Below are 26,814 nucleotides of genomic sequence, written 5' to 3'. Positions count from 1 at the left end.
AACTTAGCCCCTTGGGCTGAAGGGAGCAAGGATGACCTCAGGACTGGAAAGCACTGCAGACGTGCGAGATGGGGGAGGACAGGCAGGCTGCTCTGGTGGTGGAGACCCTGGGTAGCCGTCATGGGGTTCATGAAGGGACCTGCCTTCCCTCTTCCTTTATGCCATTTGTGTTGACTGCCTGGGTTCAGGCACCTTTTGAGATTTCAATTCCAGCATTATCTGCGGAGCCCCCTTAAATTTGGGGAGTCAGCTATTCTAGTCTGAGTCTTAGGGAGATCTGTGGGAACCACTGCTACAGACGCGTGGAAACCAGGGACAAGGAGGAAGCATGACAGCAGGGTGAGGGGAGGAGACGAGGTGATGACTATCAAGTCTCCATTGGCTGGCATTGGGATGTGGCTGTCCCCCCTCCATGCTCCAACATTTCGCTTTCCACAGGGACCAGCCCTTGGTCCCCACAGGCCCAGGCCCCACGCCCTCCACTCATGCCCTTCCCAGCCACACAGCTCCTCGGCTCCCATCCTGCCAGTGCCCTCTGAGCCTCCTTTTCCACAACATCCCAGGGGATGCCCACCCCAGCAACATGTGTAGCTGAATGTTTCCCACAGGGCACAGCTCAGGAGGGGGCAGCCAAGTGGCTGAAAGCCACAAATAGCCAGCCCAAGGTTGCCTGGAGAAAGTGGAGAACGGAACCTTTCTACCCTTTTGGTCAGAATGTAAACTGCTGCAACCACTGTGGAAATTGGAATAGAGACTTCTCAAACAATTGAAGCTAGAAATTCCATTTTACCCAGCAACACCTCCTCAGGATATGTTCCTAGAAGAGTTAAAGTCATCATATTGAAACAGGAGATGAAATATGAAAATATATCGCCCAACCTGTTAGATGTCTGATACGCTGAGTTCATGTTCTCTAAAATCAAAGAATGAGTTCTAGAAAGAGCAGAGGTTAAGAGTGGGAAAATATTTATTGAGAAGAAAGCTCCTGAGAGGCAAGAGAGGTTCCCATTGGGTGGCTGAGGACCCCACTTTACAGGGGGAGTTTTATAGAGCACAACCATGTGTGTACATGTGGGTTAAAGCTGTGATCAACCAATAAGGCTACAGGTATAGTCACTTAGGCAGTAGTGATCCAGTGGGGGAACAAATCACATAACAAGTGTGCATGGAAAGAGACTTTTTCTAGGAAGTGATGGGTCCAGAGGTCTTGGTACCCACCTGGGTGACTGATGTCTATCTAGACTTCATTAGGCCTGCTGTTACCACTTATTTTGTCCTTGGGGAAGTGTGTAGGCCTGGTCATTTTGTCTTTATTTGGAGGCCTGGTCTCCAACAAATGAATGTGATTATGCATTGCAAACAAATACTAATGCAGTTTAAAGGAACAGCCGGCCCTCCCAGAGCTGCCCCCAAACGATGAGCTGGGAGACACAGTGCTCTGTTCACGCCTGGCCTGACCTCTGATGCTCACTTTCTTGTGGGAAGCGTGGTTCCCCTGCTGTCTCTGCATCCTTCACCCAAGCTGCATCCTAAGCTCAGGCATGGGTGCACCCTCCCGGCTCTGTTTCAATGTGCACTTTCCATTAGGCCCAGTTTGCTGGCTTCTCTGCCTCCTGGCAGTGAACTTGAGCCCTGCCCTTGCCTGTGAAGCCTTCTGCATGGACCAAGCACACCTGTGTCCCTACCCAGCCTCTGGGGGCAGACAGCAGAAGCAGCCTGTCCTAGCTGTGACCAAAGGCGCTTCTCCCACATTCACGGCCAATCTACCACACAGTGAATTAATTCTGCTGAGTCAGGGTGCACGTTTGGTGCCAGGCAGGCGTGGGCCGGCACAGAGAAGGTTTTCCCTTGGCTGGTGCTGAGTGAGCGGAACACAGTCATGATTAAGAGGTGTCTCCTTTTCTCCCAAACCCACAGCCTCCGCATGTGCAGCGGGTCTGCATAGATATTTCCTGTGTGCTGCTGAGGCTGCCTGTTTTCTACTGAGTCTCACAACAACTCTGCCAGAAGAGTATGATGAGATCAGTAGCTATTGGCACTGGTCAGACAGAAGCTCTGGGAAGTCACGTGACTTGCCTGAGGACACACAGAGAAAAACGTGCAGGCGCCACCCCACCCAGGCTAGGGGACAAAGCCAGAAACCTCTCCCTTCTGCCCTGTTGTAGAAAGCCTCCCTGGGTTACTCCTCCAGGAAGAATGCTGGCAAGGAAGACAGCAAAGAAAAAAGTCCCTGCCCTGGGTATAGCTGGCAGGAGGGCAAGTTTTCCTTTAAGACTCTTCAGTTACTGTACTGACCTGGGGGCTGGGAAAACCCTGTGTTTCCTGTTCAGGCAAGAACAAATTGCCACATTTCCTGTGTGAGCACTCCCGTCCCCCAACCTGTGGAGCATGCCTCTCTTTCACGAGATGCCTGGGCAGAGTCCAGGATCCGTGCCCAGACATCCAGGGCAGCTGGGATGAACTCCAGCATGGAGCCTAAGGACCTGAGCTCTGCTCTCCTGACATCTGACACCAGCTGCCCTGGGCCTTCGGGACCAGGAAGGGAGCAGCCTGAATGTCACCGCCCTAGGGGGAGTGGCGGCCGGCCCCTGGGTCAGGGGAGAAGGAAGGTAATCACTCAGTGGGCTCTCTCTAGAGCTGGCGGGTGGGCTGTGGGTCTAGCTTGGGTGGCCACAAGGGACAGGCCTCAGTATGCAGCCGTGAGGCTGAAGGGCCTCTGGCTTTGAGTCAGAGGGGCCCGAGTTAAGTCACGCACTGTCGCCCACATGACACTGGCTGGGGCCCCAGATCCTGTGCCTTCTCTTACTGGGCCAAGAGCAACCTGGCAGCAGGCCGTAGCCAGGGCATGAAGCCTCCTGGGGAACAGATGCACTGCTGCTCCGGTGAGCCCTGCTTCCCTTCCTAGGGCGTGGCACAGGCAGTGACAGTAGCCCTTTCCTCTGCTGGAGGGGAGGAGGAAGTGGGCACGCAGGGGAGAGTGGCTGAGGCAGAAGAGACGGTGCCCACCTCTTTTCCACCCTTGGCAGGCCCTGGCACAGCAGCTGGCAAGGCCTGGCACAGTGTACGGAGCTCCAGTCCTCTGGCCTGCTCCATGGTGATCAGGGCAGGGAGCCAGGGTGGCCTGGGCCTGAGGGCCCAGGTGCTGCCAGCGGCTTGGAGGAGGTGCCCTGTGGGCTGGGGCCAGAGAGTGACCTTAAAGGGCGACAGAGACAGAGACAGAGTGTTGCTGACTTGGTTGGATTAATGGATCCTGGTCAGCGCAAGCTCCTCACAGTGCAGGGACCATCCAGGCCCATCCCATTTCATTTGGTAATGCCATCCCCTGGCTGTAAGCCCTCCCCGGGCCCTCCCTCTCACTGCCAGGCATGGTTCCCAGAAAGGATGAGGAAGAAGCACATCCTGCCCCCAGACAGTGAGCCCAGCAGCTTTGCTGCTGGCACTCAGGGTGTGGGATGGAGAAACTGAGTCACAGAGCAGCCACCTAACCAGCCAGAGGTGCCACGGTCCTAAGTAGTGGAGCAGGAGGTCAGATGAAGTTGGGCTGAAGAGATAAATGTAAAAACAAGCAGGCGATGTTGGCAGTGGCTCTCAGATGTAAGAAAGCCTGTTGGAGAAGACGTCAGGGGGACAAGGTAGAGACCTTGGCACGTCTACCTGGGCTCAGCTGCACCGAGGGAGTGGAGCAAGAGAGAGGTAACTGTTCTGGGCACTGGCGACATCTGGTACCCTTACTAAGCGCCCTGCAGCTTAGAAAGGTCAGGTGCTTTGCTCAGGTTGCACAACCAGAGGTGGGGCCCTATGGCCCCAAAGCCCAGCTAAAGGAGGTGCGTGGGCAAAGAAATTACTACCAGAGACCAGCGTCGCCTTCCAAGTCACCTTCCAAGCAGACACACACACACACACACACACACACACCGACACCGAGTCCTCCATCTGGCTCACGTCCACCAGGCTAGGATACCAGCCTCTTTTGCAGCCTGCTTGTGCCAGCTGGTCAGCAGGGGCCATGGGGCCTGGGTGTTCCCGCTCCAGGCTGGCTATGGCACCCTGGTGTGGGGCCGGGGTGGGCGGGACTCCGTTTAGCAGATTTATGACTCTCGGCATAAGGCCGTGTGGATCTGCAGGTTCTGGTTCCGAAGAGCTGAGACCAGGCTATACACTGTGCCTCAGCCAGTAAGAATGTGTGTGCGGGCACGCGCGAGCGTGCGACCAAGCGCCCGTGCGCGTGCTCATGCAGGCGCTTGCGTGCGTGCGTGGCGGGCGTGTGTCTGTGTGGCTGTGGGCAGTCTCAGGCTCCCTACAGGAAGGCACCTGAAGAGTCAGAGGTGGGGGAGGTCAGTGACTGGCAGCTGTGACCACTCAGGCCCCAGACCCCACCTTGGGCAGCCCCAGGGACAGCTCTGTGCCCACCCCCCCAGGGGGACTAAGGAGACAGGTCAGTTCCAGGAAGGAAGAGAGGATGCACAGAATGGGGAGCGCCCCGTGGGTGTCAGCTGCAGCCGCCCTGGCTCTGCTTGGTGCTCCCGTCTAACGTCCTGGCGTGTGGCTGCGGGCAGCGCCCCGCCGAGTACAGCAAATGTGTGCAGGGACCCTGCGGCAGCCCGGCGGGAAGCTGGGGACCTCTATGGAAATCCTGCCTGCAGGCCCCAAGTGAAGCCTCTCCACTTGCCCCGTCTGGCATGGTCGGCATCCTCTCCCCAGCTAGGGGACAGTCCAGGCTCTGCCAGGCCCGCTCTGACATGCGCTCCTCTCCCTTCCCAGGACTGGACCTTCTCGCTCCTGGCTGCCTCGCTCGTGGGCGCCTTCGGCTCCTCCTTCCTGTACGGGTACAACCTGTCCGTGGTGAACGCCCCAACCCGGGTGAGTGCTCGCGTGCTAGGCCCGGCAGGGGGCGCTGCGCCGCGCGGATCCTCAGGCTGCGCGTGGTCAGGGCGCCCGGGTGTATGTGGCCTGCAGCCCCCCAGACCCTGCACTGGGCACCACCGGGGAGGGGAAGCCAGTCTTTTGTAGATATCCGGGGCAAGGTTGGCGGCCCCAGTAGGTTTCCAAGGTCCTAGGAGGGATCCCGGGGGCTCACTGCCCCAGGGCTCACCCCTGGAAGCCTGTGCATTTTCGCGGCTGTTTTTTCGGTTGAGCTGTGATCACGACCAGAGGCCACTCCTAGGCCTGCTGGCTGAGACCCAGCCCTGGCTCCTGTTTGCTCCAGTTTTGGGTGCAATTCTGACCCCTGCGGCCCAGGTGAAGTGTGCCCCCCACCCCGGCCATAGGCCCCCCGGCCCCCAGGGCAGGATGGAGATGTGAAGGATGCCACCCGGAAGGGGCGTTTGCTGGGCCCCATCTTGGGGGCCAAGCGACGGCAGGCAGGTCGGAGGGACGGGGAACACTGGGGAAAGCAGGGCAGCTCTGGGAGCTTCTCGAGCTTTTCCTGTCCCGGGGCCCAGCATCCTTGGTGCGTAACCTGTGGGTGCTGGAGAGTCCTGGGGAGCCCTGGGATTTTGGAGAGGTGCCTCGCAAATCTGGGCTCTGCTTGTGCCAGGACAGATCTGGGTTTTTAAAAATTCTGTTAAGTCTCTGACATCTGTGTAGGTTCATTTGAAAAATTGGTTCTGATGCTAAAAACTGAAAGCCAGGAGGCCAAGGTGGCTTCTCCAGGCTCTTGCAGCAATCAGTGGTGCTTGATCTTGTCACTACAATGTCCCCCAAGATGGGACCTGACTTGCCCTGACTTCTCTCTGAAGGAGAACTGGGAATTTGGGCTCTTGCTCCATCTCGGAAGTGCAGTGGGCCATTCAGCGGGGAGGGCAGTGGGCTTCATGTCCATGGCAGCGTATGAGGTGGACCTGTGAAACTTGTGCCTGGAATAGTACAACGTGGGTTTACCCTGTGGCCTTGGGAGTGGGAGGAAGGAGCAGCTCATTCGTTCCCTACGCATTGCATTCATTCAGCACGTATTTGATGAATGCTGGTCACATGTCCATGCTGGGACACAGGGAAGGCAACCTGGAGGAGGTAGTGGCCTGCTGGGAATAGTAGAGGTGCCACATGCCAGTGTCCAATGAGAAAGGGGAGATGGGGCAGCAGGAGGGGTGGAAAGGAGGGTGGAGTGGAAGAGAACCACAGACCTGAGCCTGAGGAGCAGTGTTAGTCTATAGGCACTGGGAAGCCATGGCAAGGTCATGTGGTGTAGTGAGGCAGAACCGGGGCTTAGGGCTTCGACACTTGCATTTGCGGATGGAGGGGCATCATCTAGCCCATCGATGCTACCCCCACCTCCTCATGAGAGAAAAGAGGCACAGTGTTTAAGCAAATTGCCCAAGACCACATGGCTAGGAGAAGGCAGTGCTGTTATTCAGACTCTGATCTGTCTGAATCCAGCCTTGCCCTTTCCACCTGTGTTATTGACCACCAGTGCTGGGCTCCACAAGCCAGCATTCGCATGGTCCACCAAGGCCAAGAATGACCATGGGGACAGCAAGGGGACCCATGACAAGCCAGGAGGGCTGCCCTTGACCCCTGCCTCCCACAGGGCTCTCATTGGAAGGAGCAGTCTATACATAGAAATGAAAAGTGGCTTTATTATTAGCCAGCCCAGCACTGCAAAGCCGTGCCTTCTCCAAAGAGCCTTGGGTCATGTTGCCCCCTTCTTGCTCTGCCTGAAACCCCCATCATTGTGTGATTTTAATGCTTTATGTTTCCTGTTGCTTCAGAGAGGGAGCGGGCAGTCTGTCCTTCAGTGGCTGTCTCTGGCATTGACCTTGTTTCTGCTATGTGGCCAGGTAGCTGGGGAGAGAGGAGCACCACATGTCCATGTCCTCCAGGTGTTCCCACACCAGTGGCAGTGACAGACACTGGAGAAATTAACCAGCTGTGTGGGACCAGGAGCCTTTGTAGTAACAAACAAGCATACGCAATACGAAATGAACAGGTGAAGCTGTGTGCCAAGAAAACTATTTACAAAAGAAGTAGCAGGCCAGGAAATGTTGACTAGTAGGTGTGCTTGAGGTTCTAGGAATGGAGGGAGGCACCTGGGGATACCCTTGTAAAAGGCTGAAAAATCCAAGGCTAATTTGCATACCAATCAAATGTATATGATAATTCCTGAGTTCTCAAGTAGCCTTGAATTCGGGCTGGAGATGCTAATCTCAAACCTGGCAAATGGCCTCAGATTTCTGCCACATAAGCATCAGCCTTTGTACAAGACTGCTGCTCCTGCTGGGTCTGGCTTCGTTAGTACTGCCAGATCAGTCTGGGCTTGCTGAGTGGCAGTGGGGGATGTCACCTTGGTCTCCAGGGGCCCCCAATGTCTGGACCCTACCTGAAGGGGCAGCGAGGGCTTTTTGGAGACATTGCAGCTGCAGAGGGGGTTCTCTGTGAGCTGAGGTGGGTCCCATCACAGGGCAGGCGGGGCAGACCCAGGCCTGGGTGGGGTGACTCCAGACCCAAGGGACCCAACACTGAAAGGACCAGGCAAGGAGGATGGGGTGCATGAGAAGCATGTGGTGCAGAGTGGGGGCCAGATGGTCCCAACCCAGGATGCATGAGGCTCCTAGGAGGCAGGAGGAGCCCACATTGCAATGAGCCTGAGAGGATGGCAGCCCTGGCAGAATGACCACCGGGCCAACATTAAGAAGCGGCACTGAGGGGGACCGGGTGGAGATGCACAAGGGTGCTGACCAGGAGGGCAGAGGGGGCCGCTCTTGGGAGGGAGCTCGGGGTCCCAGAGACCAGAGTAGCCCTGCAAGCGGAGCTGGCCGCCCCTGGCTCCCAGGGGTCTTGCAGAGCCTCTCTAGCACAGGAAGTTTGCAACCACCCGATGGCACAGTCCTCCACCAGATGGCTCTCGCTTCAGATCCTAAACTCAAGGTTCCCAGGCCACGCCCACTTCTGAACATCTGGCTGCAAATGTGGGAGTTTCCACTACCGCTCAGGTTGTGCTAGAAGAACTCACGGAACTCAGGAACGCGCTATCCTCCCAATTTTTTTTATAGCTTATTATACCAAAAAGGATGCAAATCAAAAGAAGTCAAAAGAGATGTATGGGATGATGCCGGGGAAGGTCCTGGCCTTCTCACTGTGGAGCTAGGATACATCGCTACCCTCACCTGCCCGACAAGAGCATTGGTGTAACCCTTCACCCACAGTGCTGATTCCCAGCGCTCTCCAGCGAGTTTCATTTCCTGTGTGTGACTGATGGCACCTTCAGCTGCCCGGTTAACTCCGTCTCCAGTTCCCTCTCCTGTCTGGAGATAGGGCTGATGACACTGGGCACAGTGCCCCGACCCTTTACCACATGGTTCACCTTCTTGGCAGGCACACTTCCCATCCTGACTTATCTCAGTTGCATATCCTCATCACTCAAGAAATCCCAAGGACTAAAGATGGCAGGAAAGTAGCAGGGAGACTATTAGGGATAAGAGGAAGAGAGTAACAGTAGGGGGAAGGAGTGTAAGAAAGGGCAGTAGGGGAACGAAATGATCAAAATATGTTATATACATCTGTGATAATACCACGTTGAAACCCAATATTTTGCAAAATTAATAAGCATTAATCAAAATATATATAAATAAAGAAGCTGGACCTGATGGTGCACACTTGTAATCCCAGCACCCTGGGAGGCTGAGGCAGGAAGATCACAAATTTAAACCCAGCCTGGGTACCTTAGCAACTTAGCAAGACACTATCTCAAAATAAATAAAAATAGAAAAAGGTTGAAGATATAGCTCAATGCAAAGGTCCTAGGTTCAATTCCCAATACTGGGAAAGAAAATTTAAAAAAAAAATCTTAAAGAAAAAAAGGCTACCTCCCAAGAACCAAGGACAAATCCCAGTCAAGTTCTGTAGTACACAGCCATATATCGTGTGGTGGATTAACTAATGGTCAACTCAGAGTGCCCAGCCGAACCGAGTCAGTGTGGTCTGGGTGTGGAAGGGCCACCTGAGGATTGTTGCTAATGGCATAAAAACAAAACTGAAGGGGAAGATGGTTGGCTGTTGACTTTCTTGGAGAAGCTTGCTGTGGATGGTTTTCCTGATGCAAACTTGTCTGTCCTTGTCGAAGGAGGAGCTTGGGTCATCACTGTGCTGGGAATGGCCGCTGTTCTCGTCAGGGGAGCCCTGATCTTCACCTTGAGTGTCGCTTCCTAGCTCCAGTGCAGATCTCTCAGCCTGGTGTCACAGCTCCTTCACCCCACTGGTGCAGGCTTTCTGGCTTCCCCCACTGGTCCTTGGGCCCTCTGGGGGCAGATCCTCAATAGGGACTTGCATGAGACATTGCCGTAGGCTCTACGCCTTGGGCTGGACCCCTGGAGGACATTGCCTTGGACTTTAGGCCTCCAGTTGAACTTGGGTGGGACATTGCTGTGGGATCCAGGCCCTCAGCTGGATTCTTTGGGTCTCTAGAGTATCAATAGATGTCTTGCACTCCTCTCCATTTGACTTTTTGGGTGAATACTATAAAATAATCCTATAAATTATGTCCCCTGAATTTAATCTAGCCCCTTGCAAACCTTGACCACAACATGTTGTAATATTACAATGTACATTACACAAATGTATATTATAAACAATAATGTTGGTTAAATGCATTAGGAAATGGGAGAAGGAAGAAGTGAGAAAAAAAGAATGAATGAAAGTATAGCTTTAGGGATCTCATTTATTACCTATTTCCACCCCATTTAAATTAGAACTTTTTTTAAGAAAAAAGAAATCAGTATCCAGAAAAATAACAGTGAATGGTTTGGCTTTTATAGCGAATTTCCCACCTTTCCAGTGGGTTCAGAGTTGGCAGTGTTTTCTGTCTTCTCATGGATGGATCTGAATCTCACACCCCTGCTGTTAGCATTTGAGCCCAGGGTTTCAGTAGAGCGATTAATAGGACTCCCCATAAATTTCCCAGCAGAAATTGTCCATTCCTTCATTTTCCTCTCCCCACTCCTTCCCTGAGGGCAGATAAACAAATGATAAAAAGTAAAATCAACATCTCTCTCTACTTGAGTGGAGCTGCCCCATTAACTGCAGATGTTTGAAGCTGGTTAAAGATTCAAAGGAACTCACAGATGGGTAGCTCAGGAGCGAGTCCAAGGCTTTTGATCAACTAGCCCAGAGCAGCTCCCCCGGAGAAGGGTCCTTCCAGGCCTGGGGTGCTGGTGTCTAGCTGGTCCAGGCGAGGGTGTGAGTAGATGATGCTGCCTGCTCTGTGCCCTTGTAGGTCTCAGCTTATTGGAACTGGAACAGCTGCATCTTTGATTCTGAGCTGTAAGGTCAGACTGAGGCATGATGGAGACCACCAAGGCAGGCAAAGTTCAAGCAACATGCAGTGAGTTTACTGCCATCTGGGTGCAGATGGGCTAAGGGCAAGAAGGCCGTTGGCACTGAGAGGAGAGTGCGCACGGTTGATATAGGGGAGTTTAGGTAGGGGAGGGGGCACTGGTAGAGAGAGGGGAAAATTTTAGAGTCCCATGGGTGATGGGCCTGGGGCTGGCTGATAAATAGGGTGGCAGTAGGAACAGCAGGGTGGTGGTGGGTACAGCAAGTCTTTGTGGTTTTTGTATAATCAGCTTTCTTGAAGGTGTAGCTAAGTGGGGCAGCTGCTGGTTTTCTGTTATCACTATGCTCCTGTGGATGCTGGTATCGGGTCTGCTTAGGCAGAGGTCCGCCTCAGGGGACTTGTCATGAGCTGTCCCATTTCATTGAGTTTATCTAGCAGAAATTCCCTAATGGGGAGAGATCACTGAACCACCATGGGTCAGGGCAGATCTGCTCAGTGGGGTGGGGCAGTGACTAGTTCAGTCAGAGCAGGGACAGGGAACCCAAAAAGAGGGAGTGATGAAAACATGGAGTGAATGTGCAGATGTGAATAAACCACAGCAAATAAAGCTAGAAACATCCTCTTCTGACCTACAGGGAAAGAGATTGAGATTTATAGAACATCTACTGTGCACTGACATTGTATTAAGAACTTCAGTGACTCAATTAATCCCCCCAGCAGCCCGATCTGCAAGCAGGAGTTCTTATTCTCATTCTACAAAGGAGATATTTTAGAATTGGAACCCCAAACAAAAACTTGTATTGGATCAGATGGCCTTTGCAAGCCCCTGCAGGCTCAAGGCTGACTTCTAGCAGCCATAAGCAATTTGACCAGTAGTGAAAACACTCACCTTTTCATTCCAGCCAAAGGGTGGGCAGGCAGGAAGGAGTGGGACATGTTGTCTGCACTCTGTTTGGATACACGGCCCCTGGAAAGAGCCCTGTGTTCTCTCAGAAGATTGCTCCTGCGGGACAGAGGCTCAGGACTCATGGTGGGGGAATGAGAAAAGTGCTGGGAGTGCCCTCCCTCCTGCTTGGGGCCAAAGAGAAAATGAAACTTTCTTCATGGTTTCCGGAATTAAAGGCAAGCGTCAGGCTGCAGAGGGGACAGAAGGTGTCCTCAGGTCAGAAAGTCCTGCCCACCTGACTACTGCTAGCAACTGCTGTGTCATCTCCCATTCACTCTGGAAGCAGCTGTGGGGGCCGAATCCTCTCAGGACCGTGGAAGTACAGAGGCTTCGTTCCACCTGTGCAGTCAGCCAGCTATGGTCCTCCCCAGAAGCCTTCAGGGGGGAGGAAAAGCCACCCCGACCTGCAGATGAGTGATCAAGTCACAGAGGAGCTGGGGTGTCAGGATCCCCAAACCCCCTCAATAGATCCTTTGCGAGGAGGATTCTGCATAGGTGCATGGTGACCTCTATGGCTTTGACTTGTCACAGTGAAGGGACACAAAGCAGAATCAGCAGAAGGAAGAGGTACAAGAGCTCGAAGCACAGAGGAAACCAGGCTCAAGCTGCCAAGAGTCTCCCCCAGTGGATCCACACAGGATCCCCCAGCAACAAGCTGTGGCAGCTTATATGAAAGTTGTCTGCCAGGAACACTCATCAGAGACCCAGCGGCCAGGGTTTCCAACAGCAGCCACTCAGACGGACCCCTGCGTTCAGCATGTGAAAAACCCCAGACTCCAGGCAGCATCAGCCACACTTTTCACATCACAGACCAGGTGCCAAGTGGGCCTTTCCAACGAGAGCAGTCTCAGCCCTGCTGTGTGAACTTTCGTCTGCCCAGGATGCCTCAGTGTGAGAATCAGGTGATATTAGGTTACTCTGCATGGATTGTGTGGCCCTTATGTTGAAGAGCCTGGTTTGGTGGCAGCACTTTTGGCAGGACTTCAGTACCGTTTCTCCACTACATCAGTCTGTTTTCTGGTGCCAAGTGTCTTTACCCACCCCTGGGGCACTGTGGATACGAATCACTCTCTTATGTGACCTGTGAGTGTACTCTGGACCATTCACAACTGTTCTATTTATGACTATTTTTTTGGTGCCCCTGAGAATAATTGTAGATGAATACATGACATGCTCTTTGTGAAGCAATAAGGAACATTAATATCGTAAAACAGGCTTCACAGTAATTTGCCTCCCAGTGGCCGGCAATTTCCTGTCATCATTTGGAGGATGAGAATGGCAGAGTTCAATTTGTTGCCAGAAGTGTGGCCCTTGAGTTCTCTGACTGAGAGATAATGGTGAATTATTCATAGATTCTTGGGCCTGAGAAATACTCATGTCTAGCTAGGTGCTTTATTTTACAAATACAGAAATAATGATATTGACACCACCAACAACCACTGAAATTTCTGGTTTTTATTGTGGGCATCTATGGGCCCAGAGCTGTGCTGAACACTCATCCTCATATAACTCCACGAGGAAAGCAATGATTTCATAGATGATAGGCCAGAAGCTCAGAGAGGTTAAGTAATGTGTTCAGTCATCCAGCAGAGAAGTGACAGGGCCAAGAGAGGAATAAAGCAGATGCCAAAGGTGCCTAACTATTGAGAACACTCCCCAGAGGGGCAGAGCCCCTCGCTGAAGGTCGCTGAAGGTCACAGAAGCCCTCAGGAGTGCACGCAAGCCTGTCTTCTTTCCTTTAGTCCTGTAGTCTTATTTGTTTCCTAGCAGTTTAGGCTCTAGGTAGCTCTAGTCATAATATGCATGCTCCTTGATGAATTCATAAAATATTCCATCAGACTCATCATGTCAGATGGAGTGAAAGACCTTCCTCACTGGCCCCACCTCATCACTCTAAACGCTCCAATAGGCTTCATGCCACATGTATGATGGACATTACAGACCACAAATCAGAGCTGTCCATCCATGCTCACCCCTTCAGTTGGTTCCCTTGGATACACAGAAGTACTTGTAGACTCCACAGGCTGCAGGCAAAGCCAGCTACCATCAACCCCACCTTCTTCTCCAACCTTCCTCCCAGTGCTGGGCCATCTTCCACCTCACTGGGCCATTTACAGGTCTCTGTGTCAACACATGACCTCCAGCTTCTGCACCTTGAAAATTCTGTGCATCTGTCTGCCATCATCCAACCTGAGGCCAGTTCACCTGCCTTGCCTTCTCACTGGATCTGGATTGTGCAGCCTGATTCCTGCAGCCTTGTTCGGCTTCCTGCCGTCATGCACTTCTCACCCATATTGTCATGGTGCACTTACTTGGCTGTTGTCTCCACTAGAACTTGAGCTCCTTGAAAGCAGGGGGACTAGACTTGTATGGAGAAGACAGGATAAAACCCTGGGCCCCCAGTGATGGAGCAGATATATAGAAAGAGAAAGACACAAGAATGGGCCTCCTAGATGTAGGTCCAGTGGAAATGGAAAACATGGGCTCCAGGAAGGGCATAGCCCAACATGGGCCTAGAAATGAGCTGTCACGGTGGTCTAAAAATGATCTTTTATTACAGCTTTCTTCACATAGAATCTGACAAGTTCCCCCAAAGTATACAAGGAATGCATGGCAAAGACCCATGTCTCCAAGCCTGCCACCTTTTATGATTTGGCCTGTCTTCCCTCCTTTTCAAAGCCTTGTGTTATAGTGCAATCATCAAGGTATGGGCTTTGTGTTTGGGTAAACCAGCTGCTATAACAAATAAGTCTTGAGTCTCAGGGGCTGAACATAATGAGAGTTCTTGTGCATGTCGCCATCTGAAGTAGGTAAGTAGGGGGCTCTATTTCATGAAGTCATTCAAGGACCCAAACCACTGGAGTAGCTTTGCCCAGGACTTGGGCATCCTCTTCTGGTTTCTCAGGGAATGGTCAGCTGACAAGGAAAGAGAGTGAGCATGAAGAAGGCATATAAACCCTTAATTCCTTAGTGGATAGAGGCAACACATCACTTCTATTCATATCCCTTGGGTAAGAAGTAGTTACAGGCCCTCTTCCAGATGCAATGCTCAGAGAGGTCTGGTGGGCAGTCCCATCAGATTCCATGTGTCTATGGAATGTGTTTCTCAACTCAAGGTCTCTTCTTTTGGACTGGCTTTCCCATTGCTAGGGCACAATGCCCAACATCCACATCTTAAAGGAGGAGGGGTTTATTTGGCTTATGGTTTCAGAGGATTCAGTCCATGGCCTACTGGTTCCAAGGCAAGAACACCACGGTGAAAGGGTATGGGGGAACAAAGAAGTTCATGGTGGCGGAAAGCAGAGTAGGGGAACATTGTCAGAGAGAAAGGGACGGGGAACTATATTAGTCCCCAAGGTCACACCTCCATGGCCCACCCAGGTATACCTAGAAGTATGCTTTACTAATTCCCTACATGGTACCCAAGCCAATCAAGCTGACAATTAAGTTTATCAGTCACAGCTATTCATGACACTTCTAAGGATGACTAAAAAGCTAAATGAGATGAGGAATACAAATGATACATACTTAGCAGTCAGTCAATAGTCATTCCACTTGTCCTCTTCTCCCAGTAGTGTTTCAACAGACAAGGGAGGTATTGATACAATACTCTTTGTATCTTCTTTCTCGTTTGTTTTTTTCATTAAGTTTATTGGTACATTTTAGGTACACAATATGATGACATTCATCATTGGAAATTTGTACCTTTACATGATATATCTTGGTTCTTATTTTTTTTCCCCCTTCTCCTGCCCTCCCTTTACCCTCCACCCTTCCCTGTTTACAAAGACTTTGTTTCCATTTTTTCCTTATCTCATGTTTGTTCCTTTCCCTTCTTTCTTTTCTCCTACCCTTTCCACTTCCCCTTCCCCTTTCCCTTTGGACCTTTTCTTCCTATTTCACATTATCTATTATACATTGTGATCCTTATTTACAACTTCAGTTTTTCACACCAGAGAAACTATTCAGTATTTACACATGTGTGTCCTATCTATTTCACTTAAGAGTGTGGCCTCAATGTGCATCCATTTAGCTATAAATGTCTCTAGTTTCTCATTCTTTATGGCTGAGTAGTACTCCATTTTATAAAAAAAAAAACCCACATTTTCTTTATCCAGTCTCCAGTAGATGGACAATTGGTCTGTTTCCAAGCTTTAGCTATTACAAACTGTGCCGCTATAAACATGGGTGCACATATATCGCTGTGGTATGATTCTTCTAATTCTTTTGGGAAGATACCCAGCAGGGGAACAGCTGGGCCAAATCCCTGATCCTAGTTCTTTGAGGTATCTCCATACTGATTTCCACAGTGGTCGCACCAGTCTGCACTCCCACCAACAATAGAGAAGGGTTCCTTTCTCCCCACACCCCTGCCAGCATTTGTTATTGGTTGATTTCTTGACAGCAGCCATTCTTTCTGGGGTGAGGTGGAATCTCAGTGTTGTTTTCATCTTGAATGACCAGTGATGGTGAACATTCTTTCATATGCTTATCTGCTGTTTCTACTTCTTTGAGCAATGTCTGTTCATTTCAGATGCCCATTTGTGGATTGGGTCTTTAAATGTAGGAGGTCTGATTTTTCCTCTTTGTATTTTCTACATCAAGAGTCAGAGTAAAGCAGTGACTAAGTCTTGAGGCCGAGCCTGGGCTTAGGTCTTGGCCACACACCAATGGTGCGAGCTCAGGAAGCCTCACGGAGCTTTGGGTCTTCCATTCCTCAGCTGCCTCAAAGTGAACTCTGTCACTGGGGTCGTGGAGAGGAGGTGATGAGGGTATAGGTGTCCATGTCATAGGTTAGCACATGGCATGTGAGAAATGTGACGAATGAGATCCTTGTTTTATTGTACTTTTACATGGAGGTTACTGACACATAGCACAGACTCCGTTTAAAACATGAACATGTATGCAAGCGCCTGCTTGGTACACTTGCACTGCAGTGCGTGTGTTCACAGATATTAGTTTCTGGAAGGTCAAACTCAACGAATGTTTGTACAATAAATTAGCTCTGCTGCTTTTATCACCAGACTTTAGCGATCACAGGGGACTGTCGGTGGGTCACTGCTAACTCTACAGTTGCAAAAGAGTCATTAGTCACCACTGGCAGCATGTGAAAAATAGCTTCAGGGAGCTTTTGAGGTGTGTTCTGTAGGGGCCCCAGACCATGCAGCAAATATTCCGGGGTTTTCAAGATTTCCTTAGAGGCTTCTGCTCTAGTATTTCCCCAAATTAAAGAAGTATCAGCAGACTCCCAAGGCAACACTTGGCAGTGAGTGATCTGGAAACTGTCCCTTCTCTACCAAGGCCTTGAAGTGCAGCTCAACGCAAAGGAAAAGAGGTTATTTCCTGCCAAACAGCATCTTTTGATTTCCTTATGTTAATTCCAGGAAACTAGTCATTGCTGTAAGTGTGGTCATGAGGGGCTCTCTAGACTGGGCATTAGCTGGTCTTCTTGCAAGAGAGCTATCTGCTTGAATTAATACAGGACTGCAGCAGGGATCCAGGTCACAACCAGAATGAGAGGTCCAGTCTGCCTGGTGGCAGGAGGGGTGCCTGTGAATCCCGGGGTTCCTCACTGCTACCCTGGCTTCTCTGAGCAGCCCTGGCCCTGCGCACCTTTGCTGTAGCCCTTGGCCCATCCTGTGTCCCTCTGTCCCCTTGCCTTAGCAGTTATCGCTGTTTCTTCCTGGTGCACTTTGCTCTTTGGGGGTTGTCACTGTTGTATTTACCAGGGTCCGATAGAGTGTTGCGACCACACAAGGGCTAAACTGGTATTTCACCAACTCATGCACCACTGCACTTAGCTGCTAACTTCCACTCCTTCATGGTGGATTTCAGAGCCCAGATAGTGGAGTGGTTGTGTTTGGGCCTTGAAGTCAGCAGCTCCAGCACAAATGCCCTTCTGCTATGTATGAGCTGCATGGCCATTGGCAATTGCTGTCCCTCTCAGTCCCTTCATTTGTAGGCATGGGTTGATTGTACCTTGTAATGACGCTTCCAGAACTGCTTTAGAAGGGCAAGAATGATGGGATAAGTGTGTTCAAAGTGAGGGGGAAATTTTGGGAGGAGATTAATGACAGTGTGTCTTCCACTGTAATAATTTTGAAAAATGTAATCATTCACCTTTTTTTTTTTGGTACCGGGGATCGAACACTGCAGGTTTTGATCACACCTCATATCTAGCGTGTCCAACCTCCACTGTGACAAGTGCCCTTTGTTTCCCACGAGCACTCATGAGGAAGTAAAGTCTTCCCAAATAGGAAGGGAGCTACTGATGCTGGGTAGCCATAAAGGGTGGCAAGTGCCTGCTGGAGTTTATAAAGACTTTGCACTAAGTGCTTGATGTTGGCTTGATGTCCAGCCATGGTTGGAGATGTGGTACTTGTTCATAGAGGCTGTTTGTAGCACTTTGGGGGGGACTGGAGGGTCAGTGTCATAGGACCTCAGGCGAGAGGGGCTGGGGTTGAGTGGTGGGAGTGGGAGAAGTCTTGGGGAAGGAGGGCAAGGGTATGAGCTTTCTGGGGCTGCTGTAATGATGTACACTACCATGAGTGGCTTAAACAACAGAAATATGTTGTCTTACAGTTCTAGGCTGTGGAAGTCCGGGATCAATGTGTTGGCAGTGTTGGTCCCTTCTGAGGGCTGTGAAGGACCCACCTATCCCATGCCTCTCACAGATGGCCATCTTCTCCCTGTACCTCTCACCTTTGTTTCCCCTCTGCCTTCCTACCTGGCCCCAAAGTTCCCATTTTTATTAGGACACCACCTGAATTGGGGCAGAGGCTACTGTAAGGACCCCATTTTAACTTGCTTACTTCTGGAATAAGATCACGTCCTGAGGCACTGAGAGTTTTATCAGATGAATTTTGAGGGGACATTATTCACATCATGATGAAAAGATGAGGGAGTGCTGTAGCTGAGATGCTTGGGCCAAGGGCAAGGGTGAAGAATGAATTCATGGCTTTTGGCTGAGCAACTGGAGAATTATGGGGCCACCTGCTAAGGTTGGAGGGGCAGATTAGAAAAGGAATTCAAGGGCAAAAGTCCAGAATGATTGTTCCCATCCTACTCTCCAGTGACTGCTCACGTAAAGGACTTATGCCCCAACCCTAGCCAGCGGGACAATAAGAGGTTTTCTAGAGTCTTCTAGGAAAGTTCTCCTCAGCCCCAGAATATCTATTAAAGGCCACATTACTTTCTCCAGTCATGCGTAATGCAAAGGCACATGGCTGGAATCACTCCTAGGAGTCATCCTACAATTCTGAGTAGATGCAGCCTCGAGATGAGCTCAAATTGTGCAAAGCAGAGTGGAGCCACAGGAGGCACCTGTGTGCTTGTCCATGGTCCTGAGCCACTACACTAACAGTACATTAAGCTCATCCCTTCTGTGAATCTGCATTCGTATAAGTGTCTCCATTGCTTAGTCATTTTGAGTGGAGGTTTCCTGTTCCTTGCATCCAAGAACATCCCTCCATGATACAACATAATACCAGCTCTGTTGAGCTGTAATTTCTTTGAGATCTGTGGCCATGTTTGGTTTATCTCTGTGTCCAACTCATGACCTAGTACTCAGTTCAGTTGTTGAATGAATTAGAGGACAATGGCAGATTAGAGCATCTTGTGCATGAAGGCATGCGAATGTCATCATCAATAGGAAGAGCCCTAGCTGTTAGTGAGTTCTGGACTTTCTCCATGCTATAAAGAAGGAAGCTGTGGTGATAGAAAGAGAGAGAAAATGGGAAGAGGATGAGTACCATGCAGGAGGAGAGACTACTGTTCTCCTCATCTTCTGCCACCACACCATTTGCTTACATCTGAGACCTGGAGTCTTCTCTGCTCCTTTTGGTCTTCTCCAGTGCCCTCCTTCCATAAAACAGAACCAGTAAGTCCTGACCACTTTTTTTAGAGCCAGTCTCACTAAGTTGCCCAGGCTAGCCTTGAGCTTGAGATCCTCCCACCTCATTCTCCAAGTAGCTGGGATTATAAATCCTGTTCATTTTACTCTCAAGATACACCTCAAACCCATCCACTTCTGTTGTCTCCACTGCTTAGTCCAGGCCATCAGGACCTTTGGACCATGCAGTGCCTCCAACAGACACTGATGTCCGGCTTCTCCTCTAGCTGCCCTCTAATCCACTTGCCCCTCGGTAGCCGAGAGATCCCCTGAAAATACAAATGCTGCAGTCCTCCCTTGCTTAAAACCCTCCAGTAGTTTCCCAGTACACCTAGAGTAAAATCCAAGTAAAAACCATGCTCTGACCATGATAATGGCTCACACGACCTGCCCTTCCAACTCTGCCCAGTCCACCCTTTCCCCTTCCTGTCCCCTTCCACCTATGCTGGCCACTTCATTCCGTGGACATCCGAGCTTTCCTTACCATGCTGCAATGGCACATGCGTTTCCCTCTCCCTGGAACATTTTTCCACTATTCTTTTAAAAAAGGTTTTAAAGTGGCCAAAGTGTATCATGCTTATAAAAGAGTATATAAAATACAAATATAGATCTCATGCATGCACAAACACAACTTAACCACCCAGGTAACCACCATCCAGGTTAAGAATAGCAGGTCCTGCCAAGTATTCCTCTCCAATCATGTCTACACCATCCCCTCAGACAACCACTGAGCTGATATTTGAGGTAATTATTTCTTTGCTTTTTTTGGTCATTTTTCCATCTATATATAATTCCACCCACAAATTTCCAAAATTGCATATCTTTGAGTTTTATATATGGAATCATAATATGCATTTCTTTGTTTCTATCTTCTGATCAGTACTATTTTTGGTGAGATTTTGCTATAGTTCATACATGTTTGTGGCTGTAATGTTTTTTATCACTAATCTGCAATTTATCCTTTCTACTGTCATTGGATATCTGGGTTGTTTCCTGCTTGGGATTACGATGAGCAATGCTTTCTCCTTGCTGAGATAGAATACCCAGCATCCACAGGTTAAAGGAGAGGTTTATTTAGCTCATGATTTTAGAAATTTCAGTCCATGGTAAGCTGGCTTCAAGGCAAAAACTTCATGACAGAGGGTGTGGTGGAGCAAAGCTGCTTAGTTCATGGCAGCAGGGAAGCAGAGCAGGGGAACAGTGCTGGAGAGGAATGGCTTAAGGACCATGTGTAGTCCCAAGGACCATATATCTACTCAGGGCCATGCCACCATGATCCACCCAGACACACTCAGGAGTGTGATTTAGTAATCTGTTAGGTGTTTCTTAGTCCAATGAAGTTGACAAATCAGGATTGATGGTCACAGCTACCAAGGATGTTTAAGTAGATATATCCTAATTCTTGTGGGGAAATCTTTCAGGGCAATTTTCTAGAAGAGGATCTGCTGGGTTGTAGACTAAGGGCATCTCCAACTTGACAAGATGATGTCAAACTGTTTTCCAAGATGGCTGCACAAATTAAACTCCCACAAGCAAGGGGTACACATGCTCATCACTACTTGGTCCTACAAGACTTTTTAATTTTTACTGTGTGGGGATTGTGTATGAGCTCTGCTTAAGTAGTGAACACTGTTCCAACCTCTCATGGGGCCCTCATGACAGCCCAGAAAGCTCACTTTGCAGATGTGGAAAACCAAGGTTCAGCAGATAAAGCACTGTGCTAGAATTCAGCCCAGGTATGAGACCCCAAACTATGCTTTTCCTCAATGTCATGTACTGGCTCTGCTGGGACTTAGGAGCCATGTTTGGCAACAATAGGCCACTATGAATACATTGGAGATCGACCTCTCTTGGGGAGCTTAGTGCCATGACCTCAATCTCTGGTGCACATTAGAATTACCCAATTCTTGTCCCAAGCCCAATGACAGTGATGAGGATCTAGTGGGTATGAAGATGTATCTCATTGTGGTTTTAATTTCCATCTCCTTGGTGACTAATGATAGTGAACATCCTATTATTGCCTTACTGGTCATTTGTGTTTTCTCTAGGGTCCATTCAAATCTTCTTTCTCATTTGTAATTGCATCATTTGTCTTCCAATTGACACATTAGCACTCTGTGTATTATGGATACATTCCCTTTGTATGTTTAGCAAGTATGCTAACTCAGCCTATGGCTTGTCTTCAGTTTTTGATGGTGCCTTTTAAGTAATATAAGACCAATTTTGATAAAATCTAGATGGCATTTTTGTCTTTTATTGTTATGTTTTATATCTTATATCTTTAACCATTCCAAGCTATGCCTTTTGTTAGATGTGTATGCTTTTAATACACCTCTAAGGTGATACTACTGAGCATTAAAGTTGGAGAAGCCCAGGTACAGTGGCTATCACAGGCTTAGGGGGCAGATCTGCGTTTGACTCCCATGTTACTTACGGAACAAGTCCCTCTATTTCTTTGAGTTTCAGTTTCCCTGTCTGTAAAATAAGATAAAAAATAGGGACCATTCCTAGAATTAGACGAGTCCAGTGAGATAAAGCTCAGGCAGAATTTGACAAAGGGCTGAATATGAAGAAAGTACTCTTATAAAAGTTATTTTGTTTTTTATGCTGGTTTACTTCAAGAATCAGGATGGGACAGAAGGAAATAACATGGTTTGTTGTTTATTTCCAGTACATCAAGGCCTTTTACAATGAATCATGGCAAAGAAGGCATGGACATCCAATAGACCCGGATACTCTGACTCTGCTCTGGTCTGTGACTGTGTCCATATTCGCCATCGGTGGACTGGTGGGGACATTAATGGTGAAGATGATTGGAAAGATTCTCGGCAGGTCAGTTGGAGGCCATCTCTGGGGGTTCCCTCCTTATCAATCCCCACATACCTGTGTCATGGTCAGGGTCCCTGCAGCTATCAGAACTCCATTCAGATAGTTTAACCTCAGAGATTCCAATGCCCAAAAGGAAAAGGGCAAAAATAGGGCCCAGAGACCAGAGAGAACCAGAGCCATGGGCAATAGGCTCATGAGTGGGAGATGGAGTTTTGGGATGGGAGTGAGGGACTGGGATGTGTCCAAACCCAGAACCCTAGTGGGGAGGAGCAGGGAAGAAATATTCTTACCTCAGTCTCCTGCATTCCGGTGTCCTGCGTGTGTCTCCCCTTGGCCAAATCCAAGTGAAAGCCCAAACCAGGGAGCCTTGTGGTGCCGTGGAGGAGGTCCAGCTCACTGGTACAGAACAGAACAGAAAGGGAAGAGGGTGGGTCTGGGTGTGGGAACAAATAGAGAGCACTCAGCCCAGCCTTAGAGATTGTTCCTCATGAGCACATCTGGGTCTGCGTTCTAAGAAAGTCAGCTGCTCAGATCATCTTCCCTCATACAGCTGTCTGGCCATGTTTAACCACTACCTGTTCGTAGACACTAGGCTATTTTCCCATCATTCACATTACAAAGAAGGCTGCAGTGAATATTAAAAACTTCCTGTTGCAATTTCCTACCCAAGCCTTCTCCAGTTAGATCCACTTTACCTTGTGAGCCTCATTCCTAACTTTTTTTTTGGTACCAGGTATCTAACTCAGGACCTTGCGCTTTCAAGGCAGGCGCAGGAACCACTGAGCTAAATCCCTGGCACCCTGACTTATTTTTGGTATGAAGCCTTCTCTTACAACAGACTTATTTAATAATAAATTCCTCCAAACACTGTTTTCTCTCTATACTTGCTGCTAACTTTGTAGGAACTACAGAGGTATGTGTGGAGAGTAGTTTTGTGAACTTGCATCAGGAGTCTTCTACTTGCCAGCTAGATAGCCTTGGCGAAGTCACTGATTTATTTGAATCTCAGTTTCCTTATCTATAAAATAGGGAGGATATTTCCTACCTGCAGGGAATGTTGTAAGTCCTAGACAAATTGAGTGGAGAAAGAAAGTCATTAGTAGTAGCTCAATAAGTGGGGACTCTTATTATATATGGCCTTCCTCATTGTCACCTTGACATCCACATGTGGTAACTGCTCAACAGACCCCCATATTACATCAGCGTGAGCAGAGATTCATCAGCCTAGAAAATCTCTCCAGACCCAGAGGCTACAGAAATACTACTAAGAAGGCTCCTACCCATTCCTTTCCACACCACCTCTTGCCCCCAGGAAAGAGCAATTTAGAAAAATGAATTTCTAGGGGTGGCTTTCCCAATGCTGGGACAGGACGCCACCTTGGAAACATCCATGTGGTGCTCACTAAGCTCTGTGGTACCCAGGGTCTAGGAGAGGCATTGGCACTTCCTTGTCCCCAAGGCCATGTCCAGAGCGCAATTACTGGGAAGTTAGTGTCAAGGAGGTACAGCTATTACCTAATGTAGTGAGAGATGCCATATTCTGAGGTCTTCCCATGTTCCAGGTGGACATACCCATGCTCCTGCTTAACTTGCTGTGTTGTGGGGTCGGGAAGTGAGGAGGGGTGTCAGAGAGTTTAGGGTGTCTGTGCTAAGTGCTAACACGTGTGGATGAGCTCAGGCTGGAGTCCACACATGGTGTGGTCTCAGCACTATGATCCCGCCATGGTACTAAGAAACGTCTTATTATGGTCCTGCTGGCAACGGTTCTGTAGAGGCCATGACTGTTGGGTAACAGGCATGTGACTGTCTGGCACCAGACTGGTGCCACTGGCCAGGAGCACTGAGGTGCTGTCCCTAAGCCTCTGGCCCATGGATGGCAGAGCCAGTCCACTGTCCTCCTGCCTATACTGGTTAGACTCAGCCCTGCCCAGGCTCTGTAGATGGTGATGTCTCCCTGCCCTGTGTATGGCCACGGCACTTCTGCACTGAGGATGTCTCTTAGGCAGCACCTGAAGCTACTCAGATGGAATAGAGAAAGGAACAGTGGCTGAATGCTGCGACCCAGCAGATCCCACTCCCACACACACCAGCTGTGTGCTGTGAAACGTTGTTCTCATTGCTCAGCCAGGATTTTTCTTGTGTGTAAAATGAGGTCACTGAAAGTAGCATTACCAGCTCCAACAGCATGGCACCAAAACAGCAATGAGAAAGCAAAAGAGAAAACATGTTTGAAAATATCTCAAATTTCTAAGTGATGGTGGAATCCTCCCAACAAGCCAGTGGGGCCAGAGATGTGGGGCTGCCAAGAGATCAGATCAAAAGCTGCTGGTTATTGTGCCCCAAGCAGCTGCCAGTTCCTGTCTTCATCATTACAGGAGGGAAAATTGAGTTGGTTTGATGTTTCAGCCTAAATAATAACTCTGCTGAGAGCAAAAGCACAAAAATAAAAAAAGAAAGCTACCATTTATTCACCTTCTGATCCATACCAGTGCTTGACATACAGTAAATCGCTTGCTTCTTCAAACCCTGTTTGGGTTTTTATCCTTGCTTTATAAATGGTGAATGTGAGAGCCTGGAAGGTTGAACAATTTACCTTATTGCAAAGAGTGAGGTTGAATTGGAATTCCGGCCCAGCTCTGTTTGACCACAGGCCAATGCCTTTCCTCTGATGAGGGGCTATTTGAATGACCTTCTCCATTTCTCTTAGTCCTTGGCCATGGGTGGGCATTGTCAGGGAGGCAGGGGAAGCTGGGCTCATGGTGGAAGGCTGGGGAAGGTACAGCAGCAGCTTGTGTTGTCCGTGAGAAGGTGCTCAAGCATGTGGCTAGGGCGGAAATTAGAACTGGGTTCTCAGCATTCAGGTGGGCTGGTTACTGGCAGCTGCACCAGTAGGAAGGTTCCTGGCATGGTGGACTCCTCTGTTACTTGGAAGGAAACTGGGTGCAGGAAATGCAGGGAGCCAGGCACAGTCTCAGCAAGTGAGCCACATCATCTTCCCCAGGTCTCAGGGCTGCAAGTTCCCTGGCTCCTCAAGACCCTGCTGGGGAATTCAGCCATCCAGAATTCTGGTGGAATCCCAGGCCCCCTTCTGGGGTCATCTGCCTTCTGCTTGCATGGCTGTAGTGACAGAACCGCCTTCCCGAATGAGCCAGGACAGTGACTGTGTTTAGGCGGGGACACTGGCCACAGGCTCAGCTCCAAGTCTGGGCTCAGAGCTCACAGCTTGTGGGGCTGCATATGAGTTACTTGAGCTCGCTAAGCTGCAGTTGGTTCACAGTGACATGAAGGTACAGGAACACCCTGTAGAGGGTTGCTGTCAAGGTTGAACGAGATAAGGAGATAAAGGGCTCATCCCTCTAATGGACATCGAGTCACAGCCCAACTGTTTGCTAGGGACACCGTCACCCTCATCAACGGCTCTGCCTGAGCTGGGTCATTTCATCACACCACAGAGAGGATCATACCGCTGTTCTTTAAAGTGCACCTGAACTCTCCTCCTTACCCCTATCCCTGGATCTACGTCTTCCCTGTGGAGCAAAGCAGAGGAAGAAGCCAGAAGAAAACTCGCACGAGCTTTGAAGTCAGATCCCGGGTCAGATTTCAACTTCTTGACAGGCCACGCAGGCACCTTCATCTGGGCAACCTGCATGAGTGAGCAGTGCCAGGATGGGGCACTGTTTTGGCACTTGGCCTTCACGAAAAAGAGACAGCCTGGTTCCAGGGCTTGGGCAGGGGAGCAACTCATTATGCAGGTCATCTCGGTTCTTGATGTGAATGGGAGCAGAGATGCAAGAAGAGGCAGCCGGCGTGATCCTTAAACCTGTAAAGTGCAGATAAGCAAACCCCACCTGCGCGAGCAGCGATGATAGTTGAATGAGATCAAATTTATAGTGTCTCACGTCACCCAGGAGGCTTTCTGAATGCCTGAGGCAGGAATCCAAAACAAACTGGCTTAAGCCCCAAAGGGAATTAATTGGCTAACATAACTGAAATACAACGTGGCTGAATCCAGTGTCTCAGATGATACCAAAAGTAATCAGATCCATCTCTTTCCTCCATCTCTCGGCTCTGCCTTTCTCTGGGTTGGCCTTGTACCCAGCCAGTCTCTCCCACGGAGGGTCAGGGTGGCCCGGCAGAAGGCCCTCTTCTTCCAGATGAATCTCATTGACCTGAGTGAAGTTTCATGCTTTCTGGGGTTCTCAACCAGGTCAATATCACTGCATCAGGGGACATTTCTGGTTGTCGGGACTGGGTGCCGCTGGCATCTAGGAGAGGTCAGGAATGCTGTGAAATACACTGCAATGAACAGGACAGCCCTACAGCAAAGAATTTTCAAGCGCCTGATGTTAACAGCGCTGTTTCACAAACCCTGACAAATGACATTCTAACACGCTAGGATGCCCAATGGCTGTGAGGCCTGTATCATGTGTCCATTCCTGGAGCCACAGTGGGCAGAGATGTGAACACCGCCAGCCCTGGCCCAGAGTACAGGCCAGAAGTCTTCCCAGAGGAGATTGGAAGGGCTGGCCCCCAAAAAAGGATGAATATTGAGCAAGCCAGGCATCCCATCCTGTACTCCAGGAAAATAGCAGGTTCTCAAACGTTCTGTTTTTCTCATCTTTTTCTACTTCAAGCTTCCTTTAGAATGTGTCTTTACTTTATTGCAGTAGGGAATCACTTTAGCTCTGCAGATGACTGCTGCAGGAGTACAGTGCCCGTGGCAAGCATGTCTTAGTCTGTTCGAGCTGCCACAATGGAACACTATATATGGGGGAGTGAACAACAGGCATGTGTCATTCATTGTTCTGGAAGATGGGAGTCCAAAGTCAAGGTGGCAGCCACTTATTGCTGTATCCCCATATGGTCTTTCCTCTGTGTGTG

At 49.7% G+C, this 26,814-nt stretch overlaps 1 protein-coding gene across 26 annotated transcripts in view; it reads left to right on the top strand.

Annotated features, from left to right (window-relative positions):
• Slc2a9 (solute carrier family 2 member 9) overlaps positions 1 to 26,814 on the top strand; it is a 205,138-nt gene that overhangs the window by 30,953 nt on the left and 147,371 nt on the right. For 17 of the 26 annotated variants that reach the window (XR_015441268.1, XR_015441269.1, XM_087187348.1 and 14 more), the window contains 2 exons: positions 4,762 to 4,860; positions 21,776 to 21,936. Coding sequence is in view for 24 of the 26 variants with exons in the window: in XM_087187348.1 (XP_087043474.1) it covers positions 4,762 to 4,860; positions 21,776 to 21,936 (260 nt within the window). In the remaining 2 variants the exon portion in view is untranslated. Of the gene's footprint in view, positions 1 to 2,273; positions 2,610 to 2,646; positions 2,883 to 2,941; positions 3,694 to 4,243; positions 4,436 to 4,761; positions 4,861 to 21,775; positions 21,937 to 26,814 lie in introns of those variants that run through there. The other 9 variants (XM_087187344.1, XM_087187357.1, XM_087187356.1 and 6 more) reach the window with 7 other exon arrangements.

Source organism: Heterocephalus glaber, unplaced genomic scaffold (genome assembly GCF_053883595.1).
Source record: "Heterocephalus glaber isolate CG9 unplaced genomic scaffold, H.glaber_assembly_v1.0 deba00001509, whole genome shotgun sequence".
NCBI classification, from domain to species: domain Eukaryota; kingdom Metazoa; phylum Chordata; class Mammalia; order Rodentia; family Bathyergidae; genus Heterocephalus; species Heterocephalus glaber.
Note: the sequence above shows the minus strand (reverse complement) of the source record. Positions and strands in the feature narration are given on the sequence as shown.